The 20,470-nt window shown below is 37.1% G+C and overlaps 1 protein-coding gene across 3 annotated transcripts in view; it reads left to right on the top strand.

The window, feature by feature from the left end:
- The window catches only part of WDR64 (WD repeat domain 64), a 65,399-nt gene extending 47,442 nt beyond the window's left edge, over positions 1-17,957 (top strand). For 2 of the 3 annotated variants that reach the window (XM_030268209.4, XM_030268207.4), the window contains 14 exons: positions 433-609; positions 1,540-1,670; positions 2,944-3,021; positions 4,716-4,806; positions 6,253-6,295; positions 7,567-7,700; positions 9,040-9,145; positions 10,801-10,862; positions 11,264-11,373; positions 12,165-12,350; positions 15,830-15,929; positions 16,507-16,581; positions 16,763-16,796; positions 17,515-17,957. In XM_030268209.4, coding sequence (XP_030124069.4) covers positions 433-609; positions 1,540-1,670; positions 2,944-3,021; positions 4,716-4,806; positions 6,253-6,295; positions 7,567-7,700; positions 9,040-9,145; positions 10,801-10,862; positions 11,264-11,373; positions 12,165-12,350; positions 15,830-15,929; positions 16,507-16,581; positions 16,763-16,796; positions 17,515-17,603 — 1,416 coding nt within the window. In that variant the 3' untranslated portion in view covers positions 17,604-17,957. The remainder of the gene's footprint in view (positions 1-432; positions 610-1,539; positions 1,671-2,943; positions 3,022-4,715; positions 4,807-6,252; positions 6,296-7,566; positions 7,701-9,039; positions 9,146-10,800; positions 10,863-11,263; positions 11,374-12,164; positions 12,351-15,829; positions 15,930-16,506; positions 16,582-16,762; positions 16,797-17,514) is intronic. The other variant, XM_030268210.4, reaches the window with a different exon arrangement.
- The last annotated feature ends 2,513 nt before the right edge of the window (positions 17,958-20,470 follow it).

Raw genomic sequence — 20,470 nt, 5'->3', positions numbered from 1 at the left:
TTGCCTCTAGGCATGATGGGGAGGAATCAGAGACTCAGCTTTAGCTGAGTTATAGCTTCTCTTCTCACACAGCTGGAGCAACCTTCACTTTTGCTGGATGTTTTGGTAGATATGAAATGGAGAGTAACAATGTTTGTGAAATAAGCAGCTAAAACTAAGGAGACAACTTGCTTTAAAGAGGTAGTTAAAATGAGTAAAATCAATAGCTCTGAATTCCACAGCTGTGCAGCTTCTAATATAAGAGCAGGTAAGGGGAGCTGAAATATGTCTAGATGAAGCTTCAGTTTGTAGTTTATGCATATGCTAGTTAATACCTGTAACAGTTTTTGTAATTTGTCAAAGAAAACAAGCTTTTGATACACACTTGCTATAATTCTTTATGAATAGAGAAATCCTTTCCTTCCTCTTTCATTAAGTCAGTTATTTTAATAGGGTGACTCAACTCAAACAGATCTGTATGTCACATGGGTGCTTCCTGAGATAGTGCCTTTTCCACGAAGGAATCCAGTTGTGTATCTGTCTCTGAAGCCTGCCTCCTTAAAAACACAAGATTTTTTTCCAGAGATTCGTCTTCTGTGTAACACCAGTTGCATGAAAAATGACACAGAGGTGAGAAACACTTCAAAGTTTCACAACATTTACAGAAGATTAGAAAGTAAAATGTTTACTGTGCTCACAAAGATTTCATGTTTTAGGAACACGACAACAACCAAATATTTCCCACTGTGGTCCCTTACAACCTTACACGTTCTGTGATTCTGTGATTCTAAACTTTACTGTACACTGAAGTAAATACACAGAATAAATCATGTAAGAAAGTGACTGTTTCTAAGGGCTGTATCTTCCTAGAAGTCCATTGCATGGTTATCACCATAATTAAGGAGTTGCTCTGAACATAAACTTCACATTTCTGTACAATATATTAAATTGAGGTTCTCGCATAAACAACTCAAGAAATGAGTGTCTTTCCTTCTATAGCTAGGCTGACCTTTAGTAGTAGTGGCACGTAAAGATCAAGCTCAGTATCAGAGTGATTCCATTTTCTCCTCTTACTGCTTCTGTAGAATAAAATGTCAAATTTATGTTTCAATTTAACTTGAATAGTCCACAAGACTCAAGTTCTGTCTTGTAAAATTTCACTAACAGGTGTGGATGATGTTCATGGAAAGGTCATTACATCTCTGGTCAGACTTCTTCCTTTAACTTGATTAGAATATCTCCACAGATACCTACTTTTGATTAATCTTCAGCCCTTACATCTGTTTTCACGTGCTCAAATTGCAACTGTACTGTAAAAAGCAGGTGAGGTTGGAGGCCCCTGTCCTCTGCAGGAGGGAGTTTCCCAATACTTTCACTGCCTGTTTCCTCTGGTGCTTCTATGTAGCTCAAATACAACAGCATTAAAATAGCATCCCATATGCAGTCATTCTAGACACTGTCAATTTAGGCATTTTGTTAGATTAACAGTTAAAATATATCACAGTCTGTAGTATCCTGCTCTTACTCCTACTCAATTTTTTCTTTTAATCTTCTTTGTAGACTTTTTTATCTTCTGTGGATATTAGGTGTTTTGATGTTTTAAAAGTAGAAGGAGGCAGATTGATAGCTACAGGAAGTGCAAATGGTGAAATAAATTTGTGGGATTTTGAATCTGCCTCTGTGAAATGCCTGTAAGTATTACTTTCATGCCTTTTGATCTCCAATATGTCATACAAACTTTTCAAATGGCATACTAGAAATTCCAATATGCCCAAATATAAAAGGTGATTTACAAGCAGGAATTAAAGTAGCAATTTATATGGGCCCTCCTCCCTCCCACTTCAAATTACTTTGCTAGCTAGTCCTGACATTTCAGGTAGGAGAAGTGATAGGAGAGTGATTTGGGGAAGGGATGATATAATTTAAAATAACATTTTAATGTAACTCAGCACTGCCACTGAAGGAAACTCACTATATAAATCACTCTAGTCATTGACTAGAGGCTGCTACAGGGCTCTAGAAACATCCTTATTTTGAAAGTTTTGTGTTTGGGAGGATATTTGGAAGTAATGCTACTTAAGATGATAATTGCAGAAGTTCTACATTATCAGTATCTCGATCACTGTCCATACCTAGAAGCCTAAAAGTCATATTCAATGAGGAGAAACCTGATGTGATTTTGGAGGTTTGAGAGTAAAGATCTTTCAGAGAAAGAGACAAAGAGTGATCATAGGATGGTTCCACATATTCTTATCCCCATTAAGCTGCTATCTCAGTAAACTGAACCATGGCAATATGTCTGGTTAGACGGAGTGGAGCAGCATAGCAGTATTCCTGTGTTAGTGAAGGAATACAGGTCTTTCAGGACCATACAAAGTTAATATTTAACTATCCTAACCAAGAGTTTCACTTCATTTTTCATGTGTAAAATTGGCAGGTTTGTGAGAAAGTGAGATGAGTTTTCTGCACCATGGAAAATAACCAAAACTTTACTGCAGTTTAGACAGTGCTCTTTCTTTATATTTGCTTCCCCATATATGAGTCAGCTAATTCATACTGATGCATGGAAGACAGGAAAGTCAATGTCAGTAGAGTACTTTACCGAGGGCTCACATCACTGCTTGAGTGCCAGGAAGAAGGAACATTGCTAACATTAACTTAGTTATTTAAGTTAATTCACTTTCCTCTTAAATACTAATCCTCAAGAAAATACTTGGCTGAATTAAATTTTCATCATTCCATTAGGTACCTGTTTTTCCTGCGACAGGCACATTCTGTATGTCTTGTCCACTGACATTAAACCATCATGACTGATTAACTGATTCTGAAAAACTGTCTAAAACTTTGGGTGGCACACATTCTGGGAAATTAAAAGTTTAATTTTTTACAAGTTAAATGTGTAACATTTTCTGGAAAAATACACAACCTATCTGACACATCCTGTACAAATATCTATGTTTCCAGGCGTAAAACTACTGAAGACAACCAGGGCTCTGGAGTCAATGCCATATTATTCCTTGTACATAGGATTTCCTCTTCCAGGTAACTCTGCATTTTATCTTCCTTGGGGACAGGCACAGTCACTTGGAATTTTGTTGTAGTAAAATTATGTAATGTTTCTCCAAGACAGATTATTTGAATTGAGATTTTATTTGTATTTAATCAATTCAGGTCCATGCAGTTAATTAACTTTCCCAGTCTTACACTTGTAAGTTTAAGACTGGGAAAGTGTAAGCATAATAATAATCCTTGTCATACAATATGTTGTTTTTTGGTTTTTTTTCACCCAGCTCTCCTTTTTACTCTAAATGGTCCCATAAGTCTCAAATATGTTGAAGAATTCAACAGAAGGTAGCTTTTGCCCAGTATCAGTTTTCCAGTGTACCATAACTTCTATCTCTATGAGATAATTGTGTGGCAGCAGGCTCTTTTTTTATTTTAAACCTGATAAAATCCTCCTGCTTTTAGATACACTCAGCAAAGAGGAAAGCACATCAAAGCGTGTAGCCACAAGATACCCCTTAAAACAAGCTAGAACCTTCCATAGGTTGGTAGTGTTGGAAGAAAAAGAGAATTTTAGCCAAATAAACTCATTTGGAAAGGGCATTGCACCTGTACATCACTTCAGAAACACTTGTGTTCCAATGGATATGCAAAGGCAATGGTAGCCAAAAGGATTCAGTATGGCTTAAATACTTATGCAGCTTTAAGGTTTTTTAGCAATTAGACAGCTTTTTTGCTCTTGTGAGCCATAAAGCTGGCTGATGGTCTTATGTTGCTTTCAAATCTTCAAGTAGCTTATGCTACTTGATATCAGCGCTACTTAACTGAACATAAATTCTCTTTTAATAAGTACATGATAACTTAATGACTAGTTTAAGAAATCCTAGCTAAATTTTAAAAATAGGAATGATTAAAATTCATGGATAGATGGTTTTTTTTATAAATTAGGATAAGCTTTTACTATTCTTAAACAGGAGAATCCTGCAATTTCTTGGAAAATCATACAGTCTTAGGATGTTTTGTATTTACTGGGAAAATACCTGGATAAATTTGACTGTGATCATACACACACAAAAATGTTCAAGCATGATAGCAAAGCTGTAAAATCAAACACTGAAAATTGCAAAGTTATGGCTACCTGACCAAATTTAAGTGGACTACCCCAGCTGCATACTTTCTAACTATCCCAATTATTCAGATACTTTTGCCAAAAGCAGAGCAGCTGCTTTCGGTGTGTTATGTGGCAAGAACCACTTATTAACACAGTAAGAATTTTTCATGACTCAGAAAAAATACCATTAAAGATCACATCCATTTTTTTGCCATTATTTTCTTCCACAAAACCACATTATTGAGAGTTTTCATAACAGTTTTAAAATAAGTTTTTATTATTAATTGAAAACTATTTGCAGAGAAAGTACTGTGTAAAATGAAAGGGAAAAAGCCATTGTCAGGCAGTTAATTTTTCCCTTTCATACCTTATGGATGAATACCAATGTTACTTTTTAATTACGTGACTTTCATTACCTCAAAACTCCTGCCAGGAAAGGTTGGCTATGTAATATGCAAATATTGCCTAGTTACTTGAAAAAATATATAAAACAAATAATTCTTAGTCTAATCAGTTTAAGTACTATTTTATTATGCTTTTTAATGCTGGATGATATCGATTTCCAGGTATCAAATAGTATCTTCAAGAATGTCAGTGATCTTCAATAATTTATTTCACACAGGAAAAGAAGTTCCCAGTCCCCTACTCCTTCTGTGAGGAGTGATGCCAGTGCCATTGCAGAGCAGAAAGGAAGTTCTTCAGACCAGCATGAGGTAGGGTGGGTGGTTTGATGGATTTGGTAGCATTCAAAACAAATTTTTATTTTCTTTTTATTTTGATTTTAAAATACTGTAACTTACTAAAATGCCTCCCTAACACCATCTGCAAAACTAAATATCAATAATTATAAATTAAGAATTATGAATTATGAATTAATTATGAAGAAATTAAGAATTACTAAGAATTCTTAAGAATTAACAAAGCTTTGTTTAGCTTTGTTAAACTGACTCTCACGGTGCATTAAGAATCCTTTGATAGACAGCTGGCTCTGTGACACATGGAATAGCTAACTGTCAAATTGTTTGGCAGATACTTATCACTAGCAATTCTGACTTTCAAATAGGGGTATACAAGGATTCAAGGGGGAAGGTAAAATAGAAAAATTATAAAGGACTTGAATAAAAGTGGAACCACTTCAGCATTGCAGCCACACTTGCTTGGATACATTCTTTCAAATGAAAGCATCTTTTTTTATTTTATTTTACCAATGCTGTATCAGTGTCTCAATCTATATATTTTTGCTAAGGATAGTGTTATGGGTTTTGTGACACTTTTTGGCCTTCTATGCCAGAAGGACATGCCATACTTGCAGAGCAATAAAAAGTAAGTAGGCAAAAAGAGGGAAGTCCTTCTACCTCTGAGATTCTTACCAGCATGTTGTTTCAGCAGAACATGGCACTTGGATAGATTCCCAAGCAAACTCTGGCTTAATTGCCATCTGCAAACTGAAGTATCCAATGCACTGTTCTGTGTCCTCACTAGAATAACAAATGGAAAGTGATTTTCAGCCTTTGAAAATATGCCTGAAAGCTATATACACCAAGCCTTACATATAAATGTGTAGGATAAGATTTAAGTGACTTGCCCCCTTCTGAGATACCTCAAACACTCGAGGCCACAGAGTTTTCCCTGCCTTATTTGACTTGGCAATTTCTGACATCAGTATACTGATTACTGTCAGCCTTGGGGATCCTCAGAAGCCTGTGTGGCAAGGCACAAATGAGGATTTCTGAAAATTCCCTTACTGAAAATGCAGACATGAGTAAATGTTTATACATGCATAAATGTATTTATAAGCTTTGCTAATTTTTGCTCAAGGCAGTGACAAGACTATATGTGTGTTCTGAATGACATTCTCAAAGAGATCTCAAAGGTTACATTCATGATTGTGACTGCTTGTCGTAAGAAATTGTCTATTCAGCTAAATTTACATTTAACTTGCTCCTTAATTCCCATTAATTTTGTTTTTGATTTGTTCATCTGTTTATTCTCTTCAAATAAAGTGTTTCTTGTTTATACTCAGTGGAAATTGGAGGAATATTTGAATAATCCAACTAAAAAAAAATAAGTTCTTACAATAATTTCAACTAATGAAGTGTTCTGTAGTTAAATACAAATTCCACTTCGTAATTCTCTTACATTTTATTCTTTTCTTTTAGAAAAATGCAGAAAGTGATGAAATTAATACTGAAATAAAAACAGGTACAGAAAGATGTTTTTCATTCTTTCTGATGTTGATCCTCAAGTTCTGCCCAGGCTATTGTAAAACTGAGTTTGTCAGTTTGTCTGGCAAACTTTGTTTAGAATAATTGGGATAACTTCTGGTGTGTGAATGACAGATCTCATCATCTTCATTTCCCTCCTGATTTGCAGTTATTTCCCAAAAACCAGGCCAGGATCCAGGATATGCAAGACCTCAATTGCTGTTTTTCTCCAAGTTGACATGATAACACTTTCAGAGTTTGGGAATGTCAGCTATACACGTTTTTCTTCTACATAAATATTCAAGCAATGAATTATTGAAATAGTATAGCAAGAGCCAACTTTAGTCAAGCATCAGTAAATGGCCTCACAGACAAAAAGCTTTGAAACTAGGTGAAATTTTAGAAAGAAAATTCTTCATTTTGGTGTCTGTCCTTAAATATCATAATCAAGGGAGAGCCTAGTGCCTAAGAGTTAAAGCTGTGCAAATGAATTGGTGAATTTGCAAGAAATAAATCCTCTAAGATCTTCTGAAACCCTTATAAATCCTCTGCTGGAAAGCAGAATTTCCCAATAATAAGAAATTTTATCATCTGCAGTATGGATTTAAGATCAGTTTATTTGGGGAAAAAAGCACACCCTAAAACCAGAGCATTCCTAAGCCTTGTAGTTGCCCAATGAAATAGACACTTATGTTAAGTCTTGCATCCACTGAATTTTTATGAAGGTCCTGCCAGCATCTCCAGCTCTGGAAAAGTCACAGCAGAACCTCAGAATGGGTCTCTGTGACCATCTCCTTGCGCTTAGCAAAAGTTTTCAATTGGAGAAGTAAGTATAGAAATCTATGATTCCAGAATTTTTAAGTGTCATCTCATTGTTAAATTTCATTGCTGAATTCATTGTTGTCTCTAGAAGCCTCATACAGAGGCTGCACATTTGCCTGGTAGCTGTCCTGATGAGCACTGTCCTGCACTCCTTCTCCACTCTCACTGGTGCTTGCCGTTCCTGGAAAATCTATGGCTTTCTTCTAAATAAGGTTCCCCTACATCATTGAGCAGTAGTTCTGGTTGGTTTAAATGAGATAATGGAGATTGTTCCCATTTCTTTTCAGTTATCTTTATCTATACCTCTAATGTTTTTAGAGTAACACTGCCTTGATGATGAGTTTTATTTTCAAATGTAATTCTTTTTCGCATATTATGTAATTTCTGTGCATTGAAAAGCAATACTAAAACCTTTTGAGAAAATATATGATCATTTGTGTTCCAAAGCAGAAGAAACAACTAGCTGTAAGGACACCCAAAATCCAAAGATGAATGAACAGTTGTTGAAGGCTAGAGCAGGACTATCACCTCTACTGGCTTCTGCTCATGAAAGTAGCTGTATCCGCCTATGGAGTATTCAGGTAGCCAACTGAATGTCTTTGGGAAGGGACTGGAACATTGAGAAGATAATGCCACTAATCTTTGGAAAATTGCTCTTTAACTAAAAATTGCAGCAGCAGATATTTATTGCATCTTTCGGTTATCAGTTTCTTCCATAGACACAAATGAATTCTGCTTTAGTAATTGCAGCAGGGCATAATGGCAAGTGGAAAACAAGGAAAATTATTTGAAGTAATTATAACAAACTGACTCTAAATTTATGTGAAAGTCTAAAATTTAATTTTTCACCCACAACATTCACCTTCTAAAAAAAGGATGACAGGCAAGGCAGAGTGTCCTACTCTCAGAGGAGGCTAAATATGTCTGGAAAATTGTACATGTCAGCTAGAACTAGTAGGGTAACAAACGAGGAGAGAATAGTGTCCTAATACATAACATCTACAACTGTTATGGGCTTGAAAAGCCGGTCATGCAACCAAATGGCAAAGGCTTATTTGTCATATCACCTCAGATCTATAAGACTTTTCTAGGCACCATGTCACTCTAAATAAGATACCCAGAGTAAATACAACAAGAAGGGAAAGTAACATGATATGATTGGTTGATTTGTAATACTGCTCATTGTGGCAGACAGTAATCATGAAAAGTCAGCCATGTAAGGCTTTAACAGGAATCCCAGGTAAAGCAAGTAATGGGAAGAATTTTTCAGAAAGTTGGTGAGGTAACTTTGCAGATGTTTTATGCAAAATAGAAAATTATGGTAAATGTATCCAAGTATAGTAGGTGTGAGCTTTGTTGGGTTTTGTTTTCTTTATAGTTGATGTATCAGTTTGCTTAGATTCCTACAGGAATCTCCAAATTCATATGCCAGTGGTGTCATCACTAGACTGATTGTCATCATAATTACATGGATGACAAAATAAGAATCTCCTTATCAGTAAGACATTCTCCCTCACATTCCCCCAGCCCTGAAGAGGCTGGTGAAGGAGACATTATAGGCCCGTTTGCATCAAAAAAAACAACATTTCAGTAGCAAATGAGGGGCATTCTGATGTTATTCCATAGCAAATGAGGAGTAAGTGGTGAAGTAGGGGTAGGTCTAACTAGACTGACTTATCTGAAGAATTAAAGAGCTTGTCCTTTCCACGACATACAAGAGACAGCAATCCAGAAGAATACACAGCTGTCTTCATCATTTGGGAGATTTAGGAATTTACCTTCTTAGCAGCTTTCTGAAAAGATATGAGCTCAGCAATGTTGAATATTTAAAATCAATGGCACACAAATTCTGATGAGATAATATTTTCAATGTAGGTATTATAAGATAATATGTGGGGGTTATTTCTTTGTTTGTTTTAGGGAAACTTGATGAAAGAACTTCTGCCATTTTCAGGATGTCCCTCAGGTCCTCTGACAGTACTGTGTACAGACATCTTCACTAAAATTCTTTTGACAGGCAGTAAAGGTGAGTAAACATGTTAGTCATTTTGTTCAGGACAGTCAGTAGGATAAGAAAATATCATGGTGTAAATGTGCCAGAAATGTGGAAACGATGATCCAAGTGCTGCCAGGTTTTCTCCATCAAAGCTATAATTAAATAATTATAAAAGTTGTTATGTTTTATAAAAGGATAATAGATTAAAGTTTAGTGTTATAGTGTTATCAATAGAATTGTTTTCATAAAAGACATTAAAATTTTCTTCATTCACATGCCCTGAATATACTTTCCATCTAAATTGTGATATTGATCCCAAGAGCAAAGATTACTGCTAAGAACAAGCAAAAATTTAAGTTCCATGGTAATAATACTATATAAAAAATTGCAACTTGGGCTGTACCAAGAGCTGTGGTTCAAACACTGATACGGAGTTCACAGTAATGGCTCCAGCAGTATACACAGCTATATAGGAAAAGCACTTGTCAATGCTAGCAGCTCATTGCTGGACCTTTAATTTCACATGAAGTCTGGCATTCGTTTGGCAGAATGTTCAAAAGTTTATCTGCTGTGTGATTCTTCTTCAAATCTTTGGAATCACTCTGGCAATTTTCCATTTCAGTGTCTGTCATAATGTGTCACTTTTCTTTTAAAATACATATTAGAACTGTTTTCTGCGAGCTTCCTGCTCCTATGTGGTCAGATATTGGATGGAGCAAGGGATTTTTCCCCTTTAGTTTCAAAATTGAGCAATAATTTAATTTTTATACTGAAAATTATGAGGAGTTTCCACTCCTCTCTGATTCAAATGAGTAAATGAGTTCAGAAAGGCAGCATGCACTGAACAGGATTTCAATTAATTGTAGAAAAATATCTACCCTACTCCCTACTCATTTGATACTCTCCCTTTGCCTTGTTGTGTTTGTGTCACTGTGTATTTGCTTTTCATGCTTTCCACACTCTTCTCTTTTATCTGCAGTGCTGCTACCAATTTCCCCTCTACCGATTTTTCCTTGTTATAAAAAGGTCAGCTTCTCTGCCTGCCTCCTCCCTTGCTTGCAAATGTACAGTCCTAGAAATCAAATATGACGGGTATGAAAGTTGGAATTACACAAAATATTCCTCTGTCTTTTAGTAGAAATGAGAAGTAGGAGGCAACTTCATCAGGAGAGGGAGAGCCTATGTAGGAAACAGAGCAGTTGTGGGTAATAAGGAAAGTGGTTCTTTGATTCTAGTTTCACATGAGTGCACTAAAAGGTTGTAAAACATTAAGCATTCATTATGTATACAATTAATTAAACTTTGTCCATTTTACCAGGATTGAAAACCAGTGTAATCCCCAGGAAGTTCTCATACCTTGGCTGTACAATAGACAACCGTCTTGACAAGATAACTCTTGCTTTTCACGCCTAATTTAAAGAAAAAGCTTTACTTTCCATTTCAAACCCGTCCAGTTAATAACATATTGCTCACAACTTCCATAGGTGTTTCTTTGCATATTAATGAACAGTCCATTATTTCTACTCTGAGCTTGACAATAAGATAGTTATATTCACAGTAAATGAACTGAACTGTGTTCTCATCTTCATTCTGCCCAAAGTCTACTGAAAGTAAATGGCAGCAACAAGTGAAGGTGTAGCGCTAAAGAAGCTTACTGGTGTTTTGCTTTCTCCTTTCTGCAACAGAGGGATATATTTTTCGCTGGAACATGGCCTCATTCTTAGAAGATTCACGAAATAAAAAAAATGTAAGGAATTATCCTTAAGACCTTCTTAACTTGAACAGTATACCCAGACAAACAGAAAAAAAAGTAACGCAGAGCTCTACAGGGATAAAAATGTTTTCTGCATATAAAGATGGTGTTTTGTGCTTGAAGTAATAACTTGATGCTGTGGGGGAAAAAAACCACAAGTAAAATGGTGTTAGCATTATTTCATTATGTTCAAAGAAGGTATATTAAGAATAAATTTATCCATGTCCCCTGGGTGGTATTTCTACTTTATGCCGTTTGCAGGCTGTTTCATGAAGGGATTATTTTTTTCATCTCTTCTAATTTTCAGAAAGATATGCTGATAAATCCTCTAAGTTAGCAACCATGGTCAGGTACAGAACTACCTCCAATGTGGTTATGTTGCCTTTTCCCCTCAGGAAATAAAGGAGGAGCTCTGCTGGAGGGCACATGCTGCTGAAGTGGTTGACTTATTTATTGAAGAGGAGAAAAATGTGGTAGTGACAGCATCCATTGATAGTTCAGTCAGGTATAAAATAACTAACACTTCCTACTCCTGTGGCAAATCAGTTGAGCTATCTTCAAAGTTCCTTTTCTTGCTGCTTTTTTATATAGGCTAGAACTTAAATAAAGTGCACTTAAATAAAATGCACTGGGTGCATTTTCTGTTCTGCACCCAAAATAGCTGGTCTTAACGTAACACTTCTCCAGAAGGCAGATCTTTTGCAGACTGTCATTTTCTTTCAGCCCTTGCTTTACTTTTACACATAGGTAATGGCTACATAATTTTTTTAATTACCTCCTGTTCTAATCCTATTTTAGCTTTCAGCATTTCTTAAATTGACATGGATCCTAAGCATGGCATCTAATCAATGTGTGTGCAATTAGACCATGGAAGCTTGAAGATACTTATTAGACAACTATAATTCCTTCTCAGCTAACAAGGGACTTTGAAGGGGTTTCTCTTGGTTTTTTTGGAAGTATTAAATGCAGAAATTTTGTGTAGATCCTGCTCTAGTGGCAGACTTTACTGCAGGAGCAATTCAGGATTTTGGCTCATTTACTCTTCATTTTCGTAAATACAAATATGAAGTGGGTTTTTTCCTGTTTTTTACAACAACCTTCTGAATTTTTTTCACTCTCAAATTATTTAAATTATAAAAACAATCTCCCTGATGTTTTTTATGACTAGAACACTGAACTGTAGAACAGTGCTGCAGAATTTGATAATGTACACAATACTATCTCACTTCTGTTCCACTTCTAAAAATATCCATTTTTATTTTCTGTCCTTTTGCACTGCTTCTACTATGTCTGTAGGGTTTGGCATGCCAGGATTGGATATTATTTTGGTTACTTTGGACAAGCCAGGAAGTTTGAATTAACAGATACCAGTCGGTTGATTTTGCCTTCTGATGTTAATGATTTTTCTGCTATAATTAAAGAGGAGAGCAAACATACGGAAAAGAAGGAGGTTCTATATCCTCTCGTGCTGGACAGAGACAAGTAAGATCTCATACATTTACATACATGTATCATTGGGGGAACAGTTTTGAAAACATGCTTTAAAAATACCTTTCATCTGAAAGTCAGGGAAAAAAAAGTACTATTTGTTATCCAGAAAAATCTTTTTAAAGATGTTTTTTGACCCAGTATGGATAAATCTTTTCCTTTTTGTGACTTGGTGACAGTCAGGATTAGGTGACGTTCAAGGTTTGAACTCAGTAATAGTGATGACTAGATACTTGTCTCAGCTTTTAGCCTAATTAGAGGTTGTATATAATATATGCTGTTTGTGATAGCAGCCTGTTGCCTGAACAGCTTAATGTGAATCGTTTCGAGCAAAACACAAATCCTTCTAGAAGAATAAACCAAATTTAATCTTTCAGTTTAAGAAATGTTCATCTTAAACTTGCTGGGATATTATGGATACATTCACATACATGGGTAGAGGATTCACAGATCATGGCATTGTGAAACTGGCATACACGTGTTCAATAGCAGTGTTGAACTTTTCTTCTAGGTAGAATTCTTAAGGGAGATGGGTTAGTTACAAGTCCAGTCAGAGAGCCTTGGGCTGTTAGTTTAAGTACATATTTCTAGTCCTGGAACACTCTGGTTCATTAATTAGTGTATTAACCAAGTGAAGAGAAATATTGAAGAGGGCATCTTCAGAGGCAATACACGCAGTGTCTTAAGTAACAAAAGAGTCCAAATAGTGAAAAAAATTATTTAGAACTTAAAAAGTCATGCATTGTTTAGTGGTAAGGTTTCATATACCGTGTCCATTCTTAGGCTGACTTTCAAGCAAAGCAATTTGGAACAATGGAAAATCTCTAAGTTGCTTTACTGTTACCCCATTTAATTTGGTATCCTGCTAATAATTGTTATTTCAGGGAATTCTTACTAATATAAGTAGTGTCACTGCAGTTAGAACAGTAACTCATCAATACAGAGAAATGCTTAGCCGTGTTTGAAGGACCCCTGTAGTTCCTCTGACTAGTCAGTAGCCAGTTTGAAACCTCTGGAACCAAAAATACTATCATTGAGTCAGCTAACCTGAAAGAAACTTTCTACAAATTATATGCCTGTGTCAAACTATGACAACTTTTTGAGGATTCTTAAAATATTTCAGTCAAGGAGAATGGCTATCATACATTTAAACACATTAACTAAACAAAGAGCAAGAAAATGAGAAATGCTTAACTGTGTAGAGAACTGGAGAAAAAAAGCAGCCACACTCTGTGCAATAGAAAGTTTCAGACTTATCCTACAAACTTCGTGTGCTGTCACCTCAAGAGTGACTTAGTTCCTCTGGATTAACTGTATCAAATATTGTAATGGATAGCTAGCCAACCATCATCCAAAAGGCTGTCTTACTTATGGATGCTAGGCTTTGTACTTTGTAGGATGCAGACAATTGTCTTGGGACAAGTCACTTATCTTTGTCATGCTAGTATAATTCACTTACTGGATAACTCATATGATATTAATCACCAAGATAACATTTTAGGATCTCAATTAACAAATCATGTTACAAGTGTTATTTACAGATATATATTCATTGAATCATAGAACCATTAAGGTTGGAAACTATTTCTAAGATCATCATGTCCAACCATTAACCAAGGACCACCATATTCACTTCTAAACCATATCACTCAAGTGCTACATCCAGATGCCTTTTGAACACTTCAGGAGCAGTGACTCCACCACCTCCCTGGGCAGCCTGTTCCCATGCCTGACTACCCTTTCAGCAAACAAATTTTTCCTGATATCTAATCTAAACCTCCCCTGGTGGAACTTGAGACTCTTGTCCTGTGGTCACCTGTGAGAAGAGGCCGATGTCCACATGGCTACAGCCTCCTTTCAGGCAGTTGTAGGGATCAATAAGATCTCTGCTGAGCCTCCTTTTCTCCAGGCTAAACAACTTCAGCTCTCACATCTGCTCCTCATAGGACTTATCCTCTCAATCTTTCACCACTTCTGTTGCCCTTCTCTGGACTCACTCCAGTACCTCAACATTCTTCCTGAACTGAGGGCCCAGAACTGGACACAGCACTTGAAGTGTGCCCTTACCAGTGCCGAGTATAGGAGGAGAATCACCCGTAGTCCTGCTGGCCACGCTATTTGTATATCACAGATTGAATATCCCAGAATATTCTTAGTTGGAAGGGACCCACAAGGATCATCAAGTCCAATCCTTAAATGAATGATCTGTACAGGTCATACACTGCCAAAGCCCACAGCTTTAGCATTATGAGCACTATGCTTCAGCCAGCTGAGCTAGTGACTATGTGCCATTGTCCTTCTTGGCCACCTGGGCACAGCTGGCTCATGTTCAGCCACTGTGGGTCAGCACCTCCAGGCCCTTTTCCACAAGGCAGCTTTCCAGCCACTGTGTCCCAGGATACAGCACTATCAGGGGTTCTTGTGACCAAGGGCAAGACCTGGCACCCGGCCTTCTTGAACCTCATACCACTGGCCTTGGTCCATTAGTCCAGCCTGCCCAGGTCTCTCTGCAGAGGTTTCCCACTGCCCAGCAGATCATCATTCCCATCCAACTTGCTGTGATCTCCAAACATAGTGAGGGTGCACTCAATCTCCTCCTCCAGATCATTAATAAAGATATTAAACAGAACTGGGCCCCTCAGTAAGCCCTGGAGAACACCACTTGTGCTCTCTGGAACACAAATCACAAAACTCCAGCTGGAGTGCCAGCTGGATTTAACTCCATTCATCACCACTCTCTGGGCCTGGCCATCCAGTCATTTTTTATCTAGCAAACAGTGCATCTGGCCACACCATGACCAGCTAGCTTCTCCAGGAGAAAGCTGGGGGAAAGTATTCCCCAAATGTGAAAGTACTTGAAAAGGCACAAACCCACCCGAGCAGCATAGGTGCTTACAGTTTAAACAAGCATCTCAGAAGATAGATTGAAAAAATGCCAGGAGGTAAATAGAGCCACATAGAAGAATGGTCTCAGTTTCTCCCTGTAGTTCCTTAGGTTGTGTGACCTGACTTACTTTTCTGATTATAAAGGCAACTGTTAATCTGTGCTAACAGATGCTCCAGATAATTTCTTCTCATGACTAAATTTGGAAACCAGGCATATGAGCAGAGGACACTTTTGTTATGAAAGTCACATTCAGGTGTTCAAGTCAAAACTTAAAGAAATGCTGAAAAGCCATTACCAGAGAGTTAGCACATGACTCTTGTAGATGGTGTTTATATTAAGATTTCCTGCCTTCTACAGGTGACAGCCATACCTGGATTGACAAAATATTAGTGAAGCACTCCATGACACCTATGAAGGTCCTAATATAAATTATATTTTGAAGATATATTAAATCATTTATACTTCAAAATAATTTCATTTTGGAGCCTAGTTAAAAATAATTTCATTTTGGCATCATATATGAATATTGTGTTAATAACTGTCATTTTGATAGGAACTTAAATTTTTTTCTGTCTTGTATGTACAGGTTGAAGTCACTGACCGGATCACCTTCAGATTTAGAAAAGGCTGGACATGAGGAAGCAGTTCATGGCTTCAAGTTTTTCAGAGCTCTGGCTCCTGAAAAGGTAGCTAATGTATATGACAAATTTATGTTCTGTGCCAGGTATAGGAAATAAAATTGTATTTCTCATTTTTAAATTATCCATAAATAACCCTGCTTATCTTTCTTATTCAATGGACAAGCTAGACAAAAATGCAAAAACAGAGGGCTCTAAGAAATCTCTATGGTTTTCATTCTCATTTTTCACATTTCCGTATTTCAGTTTAGAAGGTAGCGCAAACTGATTAACTGTTTTAAATATATAAAATAAACCCTAGAATCTGCCTCTGCTTCAACAGAAAACCTAAATATCTTAAGCTTACTCTAAAGGTGTGTGAAAATACTAGAATAACAGTGAATTCCTGGTTGCATTCAGTAGTTCTTTCAGGGTTCCTATGAAATCAGAAGTCAGGAGAGTTAGATTTCATTACATATACTTTCTACAACTCTAATTGAATATCAGTGGAGCTCTTCCATCTTTACTCGACTTTAACCTTAAAAGTCATGGGAATATAAAATTTCTCTTGCAGTTGTAGTAAGAATGTCTTGATTACCTTTTGTCTTCAGCTACTAATGCACTTACTTTGGCTTCCCTTGGTCAGCTCCAACATTTGGAAACTTTTGAGTTTGTAAGCAAAGAGGCTGGTGCAGTATTCGGGTTACTTCCTATCTATGAGGTAAGCAAAAGTGTTTTCTACCTTTTGTTGTGTTGTTCATACCTCAGAAGCTGTTAGCAATTGTACTTTATTACAGTGACATACTCTGACATTCCACTGTTAATTGTCTGCTTCTCAATTTAATTTTCTAACATGATTTGCATTACTACTTATCCAACTCCAACTCCAACTTTGGTGGAAGCTTGAGCATCCAATTGAAGTGAGCATGCCAAACAGTGAGTATTGCAGATGTTTACTCCTCCTGTTCAACCTCATGTCAGTAATGTTTTGCTCAGACTGGCTTCTTTTAACCAGCCCCAAACCTATTGATTCCCATCCATCCAAAGATTTGAGTAATTTAAGGTAGTACTATTTTATGGGTATTAATGATCTGATCTATTGCAAGCTGACTAGCAAAGCTTCTTAGGTTTTTCTTCTATCGAGCAAGATCAGAATATTCCACAGACTTGTCTATCCTACATATCATAAGATGAAATTAATCACCCCTAGCAAAGGTGCTGATCCCTTTCTGTAGAGGGTATCTAGAGAACTGGCTTGGATCATAGTTAGATCCTACATGACCAGTTACGTGGGATTAATAAGATACTTTGCATTCCAGCTCTGCATTCCAATACATATGACCTAATCCTTGTACACGCAGCATTACAACATGTCAGAATAAACTCAGGAGCACAGTGTTCAAAAGATTGGCACATATGTTACTTTTCTGACTATTAATGTACTTTGGAAATCTGTGTTTCGTTTTCTGTCTGAAAAAGAAAATAAAATACTCTGAAGCCAAGGGCACTGCAATGGATTTAAAACAAAATGAAATCAGACTTTTTCTGTAAGCTCTGTGCACCAAAATATAATTTTTGTCTGTGCTGTTACAAAATGCTATCAATCTGGTCTATTGACCTTAGTATGTTAATTAGTTCTTGAAATTTTTTAAAGGTCTTCAAAGGATCAAAGCTGAGAAGTCTGGTCACAAGGGACGGGAAAAGCATCCAGATTCCATTGAGGACTTGAGTCAAGACAAATAAATGTAGTTTCATTTCTTCATTTAAGTGGATTAGCAGATTTCTTTTGTTATTTTTTCTCTGCTTTTCAATTACATTTAAATCTATTTCATTATTAAGTAAAACATATGGAAAACAGATCTTTACTTCTATTCCAATCCTTCATGCAAAAGATAAATTCTAATAAAGCCAGTGTATGATTATAATTAGATATTGAAAAGCCCATTTGACTTAATGTATATTTGCTGACAGTTGTACTCTATGTCAAAACCACTGATTTCCTCTCTGCTTCAATTTGTCCAGTTTGAACTTATGAATATTGACTATTACACTGCTTTTTTTCTTGCCAGATTAATCATAAAGTCAACAAAGAGTTAATATGCCCTGCTGTTTCTGCCTGTTTGTGCAGTGGCCCTGCCACGGCCTCGGGCAGATGGGATGAGCCGGCTGCCACTGCCCAATGCCCGTGTGAGGCCGGGTGGCCACCACGAGAGAGGCACCCCAGGGGAACGGCGTCTGTCGCCCTGGTGGTGCTGAGTGCTGAGGCGTGGGTGAGCAGCTTCAGACAAGGACACTTTTCTGCGAGCCCAAAGAGTCTTTATTTTCCCCAGGTGGGGCAAGAACAAAGGTGCTCTCTGAGTGGGTGCAGGAACAAATGCCAAAGAAATCAAAAATTACAGCAGCTTAAGTAGGGGATGGGCGGACAGGGGTGCAAATCTGTTTCGCCCGGTGGAGATAAACCACAGAGGGATAACACCAGTTACAGCAACCTGTGATAACGTAACAGGGGTAGGCACAAGGTCAGGACAAATAGAAAAGCTAAACTGGGGTAATTGATACAGAACTTTCTCAAAGAAACTGGGGGTGGTTACAGGATTGACAGCCAAAAGGGTATAAACAAACTTGGATTGATGGAACCAAATAAGGAGAAAACAGGGAGAGGTGAGAAGATTGACAGGTAACTGGGAGGCCAAGTGGCAGGAACTTTTGGATCAAACCAACTGTGAGGGGACAAATGGGGAAGCATAAAGGCTAACTAACATTAATAAAAGAAACTGACTAAATCAAACCACACCGCAACATGTTTGCTCCTTGCTTATGCTTTCAAAGAGTGTATTCATCCTCTAAGCCAGAAAAGTGCCTGCTGAACTCATATTCAATTAATTATCCATCATGATTCCACAAATCTTTTATTGCATTTCAGCATGTCAGGACAATGTCATAACATTGCCATAACATCAGAGCAGAAAACACATTTTCATCCTTTGGCTAAGCATACAAATGGTGCCAAGTGTCTCACCTTAGTGAGAAAAAAGGTAATTGCATATAATAATGCATATAACTAGTGATATTATTACCTATTATTTTGGGGAAAATAGAAGGTTTTCTATATCACTGGTATTGAATGGTGTTTGACCTGCTGGTTTTCTTGAAAAGACATATGTCTCATTAACTGATTATACAATGACTTGCAATTATTTACCTGCCTTCAACTTGTTACAAGGCTATGATGGATTTAAGGGTAGCTGCAAAATGTCATGTGGGAGTATATTTAAAATCCTTATTATCAGCTGTACCAGATCTGGCAGGGATCAATGTAATTTTCTTGATAGCAGCTGGGTCCAGAATTAGTAAATAAAACAGTGCTGATAACACACCAGTGTTTCGCCTATTGCTGAGCAATGCCAGCATAACAAGAAGGTGCTTTTTTCCCCACAGCCAGGGAGTAAGCTGGGAAAGGACACAGCTGGGACAGCCCATACCATATAACATCCTCATGGAATGAGGAGGGAACAAAGATGTTCATGGTTATAGTGTTTGTCTTTCCAAATTGTCTTCCCATTATGTGTGCTGAGGCCCTATTTTCCAGGAAGTGGCTAAACGAACATCTGCCTGCTGGTGGTAAGCAGTGGTTGAATTTGTTTTGCTTTGCATGCACATGCAGCTTTCCTTCACCTATTAAGCTGTCTTCATTGTGGCCCAAGAATTTTCTCACTTTTGCTCTTCCACATCTCTTTCCCATCCCACTGGAACAAGTGAGGAAGCAAACAAGAAACTGGGCAGGCACTTGGTGTCTGCAGAGTCAGCCCACCACATTAGCCAATCTTGTGATCAAAACTAAAATCAGACTTGTCTGACAAACCAAGTGGCACCAAATAAAGTGTGATCTGTCATTTACTGCTTGTGTTCACTTCATCTGACCCATGATTTAGCAGTTAGAATATGAAAGGTAACAATTCTGAGTCCTATATCATTTTGAAAGCTACATAAAGTCTTTTTCAGTTACCTGAAAATTGCCTATTCTTGAAATATTATTATATGTGCACAGTTCAAGTTCAGTGAGATCCTTACCCATTTATTTTGATGCTCATATGTGTTATGTTTTATCATATGCAATATAATATTTTCTCTTTGGCATTGTCCCTACTAACAGTCATGCCTAAATTATTTTACTGTGGTTGCAAGATGCAGATATCCCACTTCTCTTCTGTTTATTAACTGACTACTTACTTCCTCAAAACTGACTATTTAATCAATATTTCTTTTTACCAAATATTTAGCAGTGCTAGGATTTCATATGTTCTTAATTTTCAAATTATACCCTTTTCAGTCTTGCTTCCTTTTCCCTTCAGTTTTCTTTATTAATTGCCTGTGTTTTCTAGGAGTTGACTTGTCATGGCTGTTCATGCCACTATACTCTCCACTGTACAGAAACTATCCATAATGTAGTACTATTGCCAGTAAAAATCAAGTGTTTAATCCTATGGTGAGTGAAATAATGGACAAGCTCTCAGGAGGGAAAGGAGGGAATCATGCTGTAAGGAAAACTGTCAAAAATGCATGATGTGTGTGTGCTATCTTTATCAGCCTTCCACCCAGTCACTATCTTA

This window comes from Taeniopygia guttata, chromosome 3, assembly GCF_048771995.1.
Source record: "Taeniopygia guttata chromosome 3, bTaeGut7.mat, whole genome shotgun sequence".
Taxonomy (NCBI): domain Eukaryota; kingdom Metazoa; phylum Chordata; class Aves; order Passeriformes; family Estrildidae; genus Taeniopygia; species Taeniopygia guttata.
The sequence above is the reverse complement of the archived record's forward strand: the minus strand, read 5'-3'. Positions and strand labels throughout refer to the sequence as shown.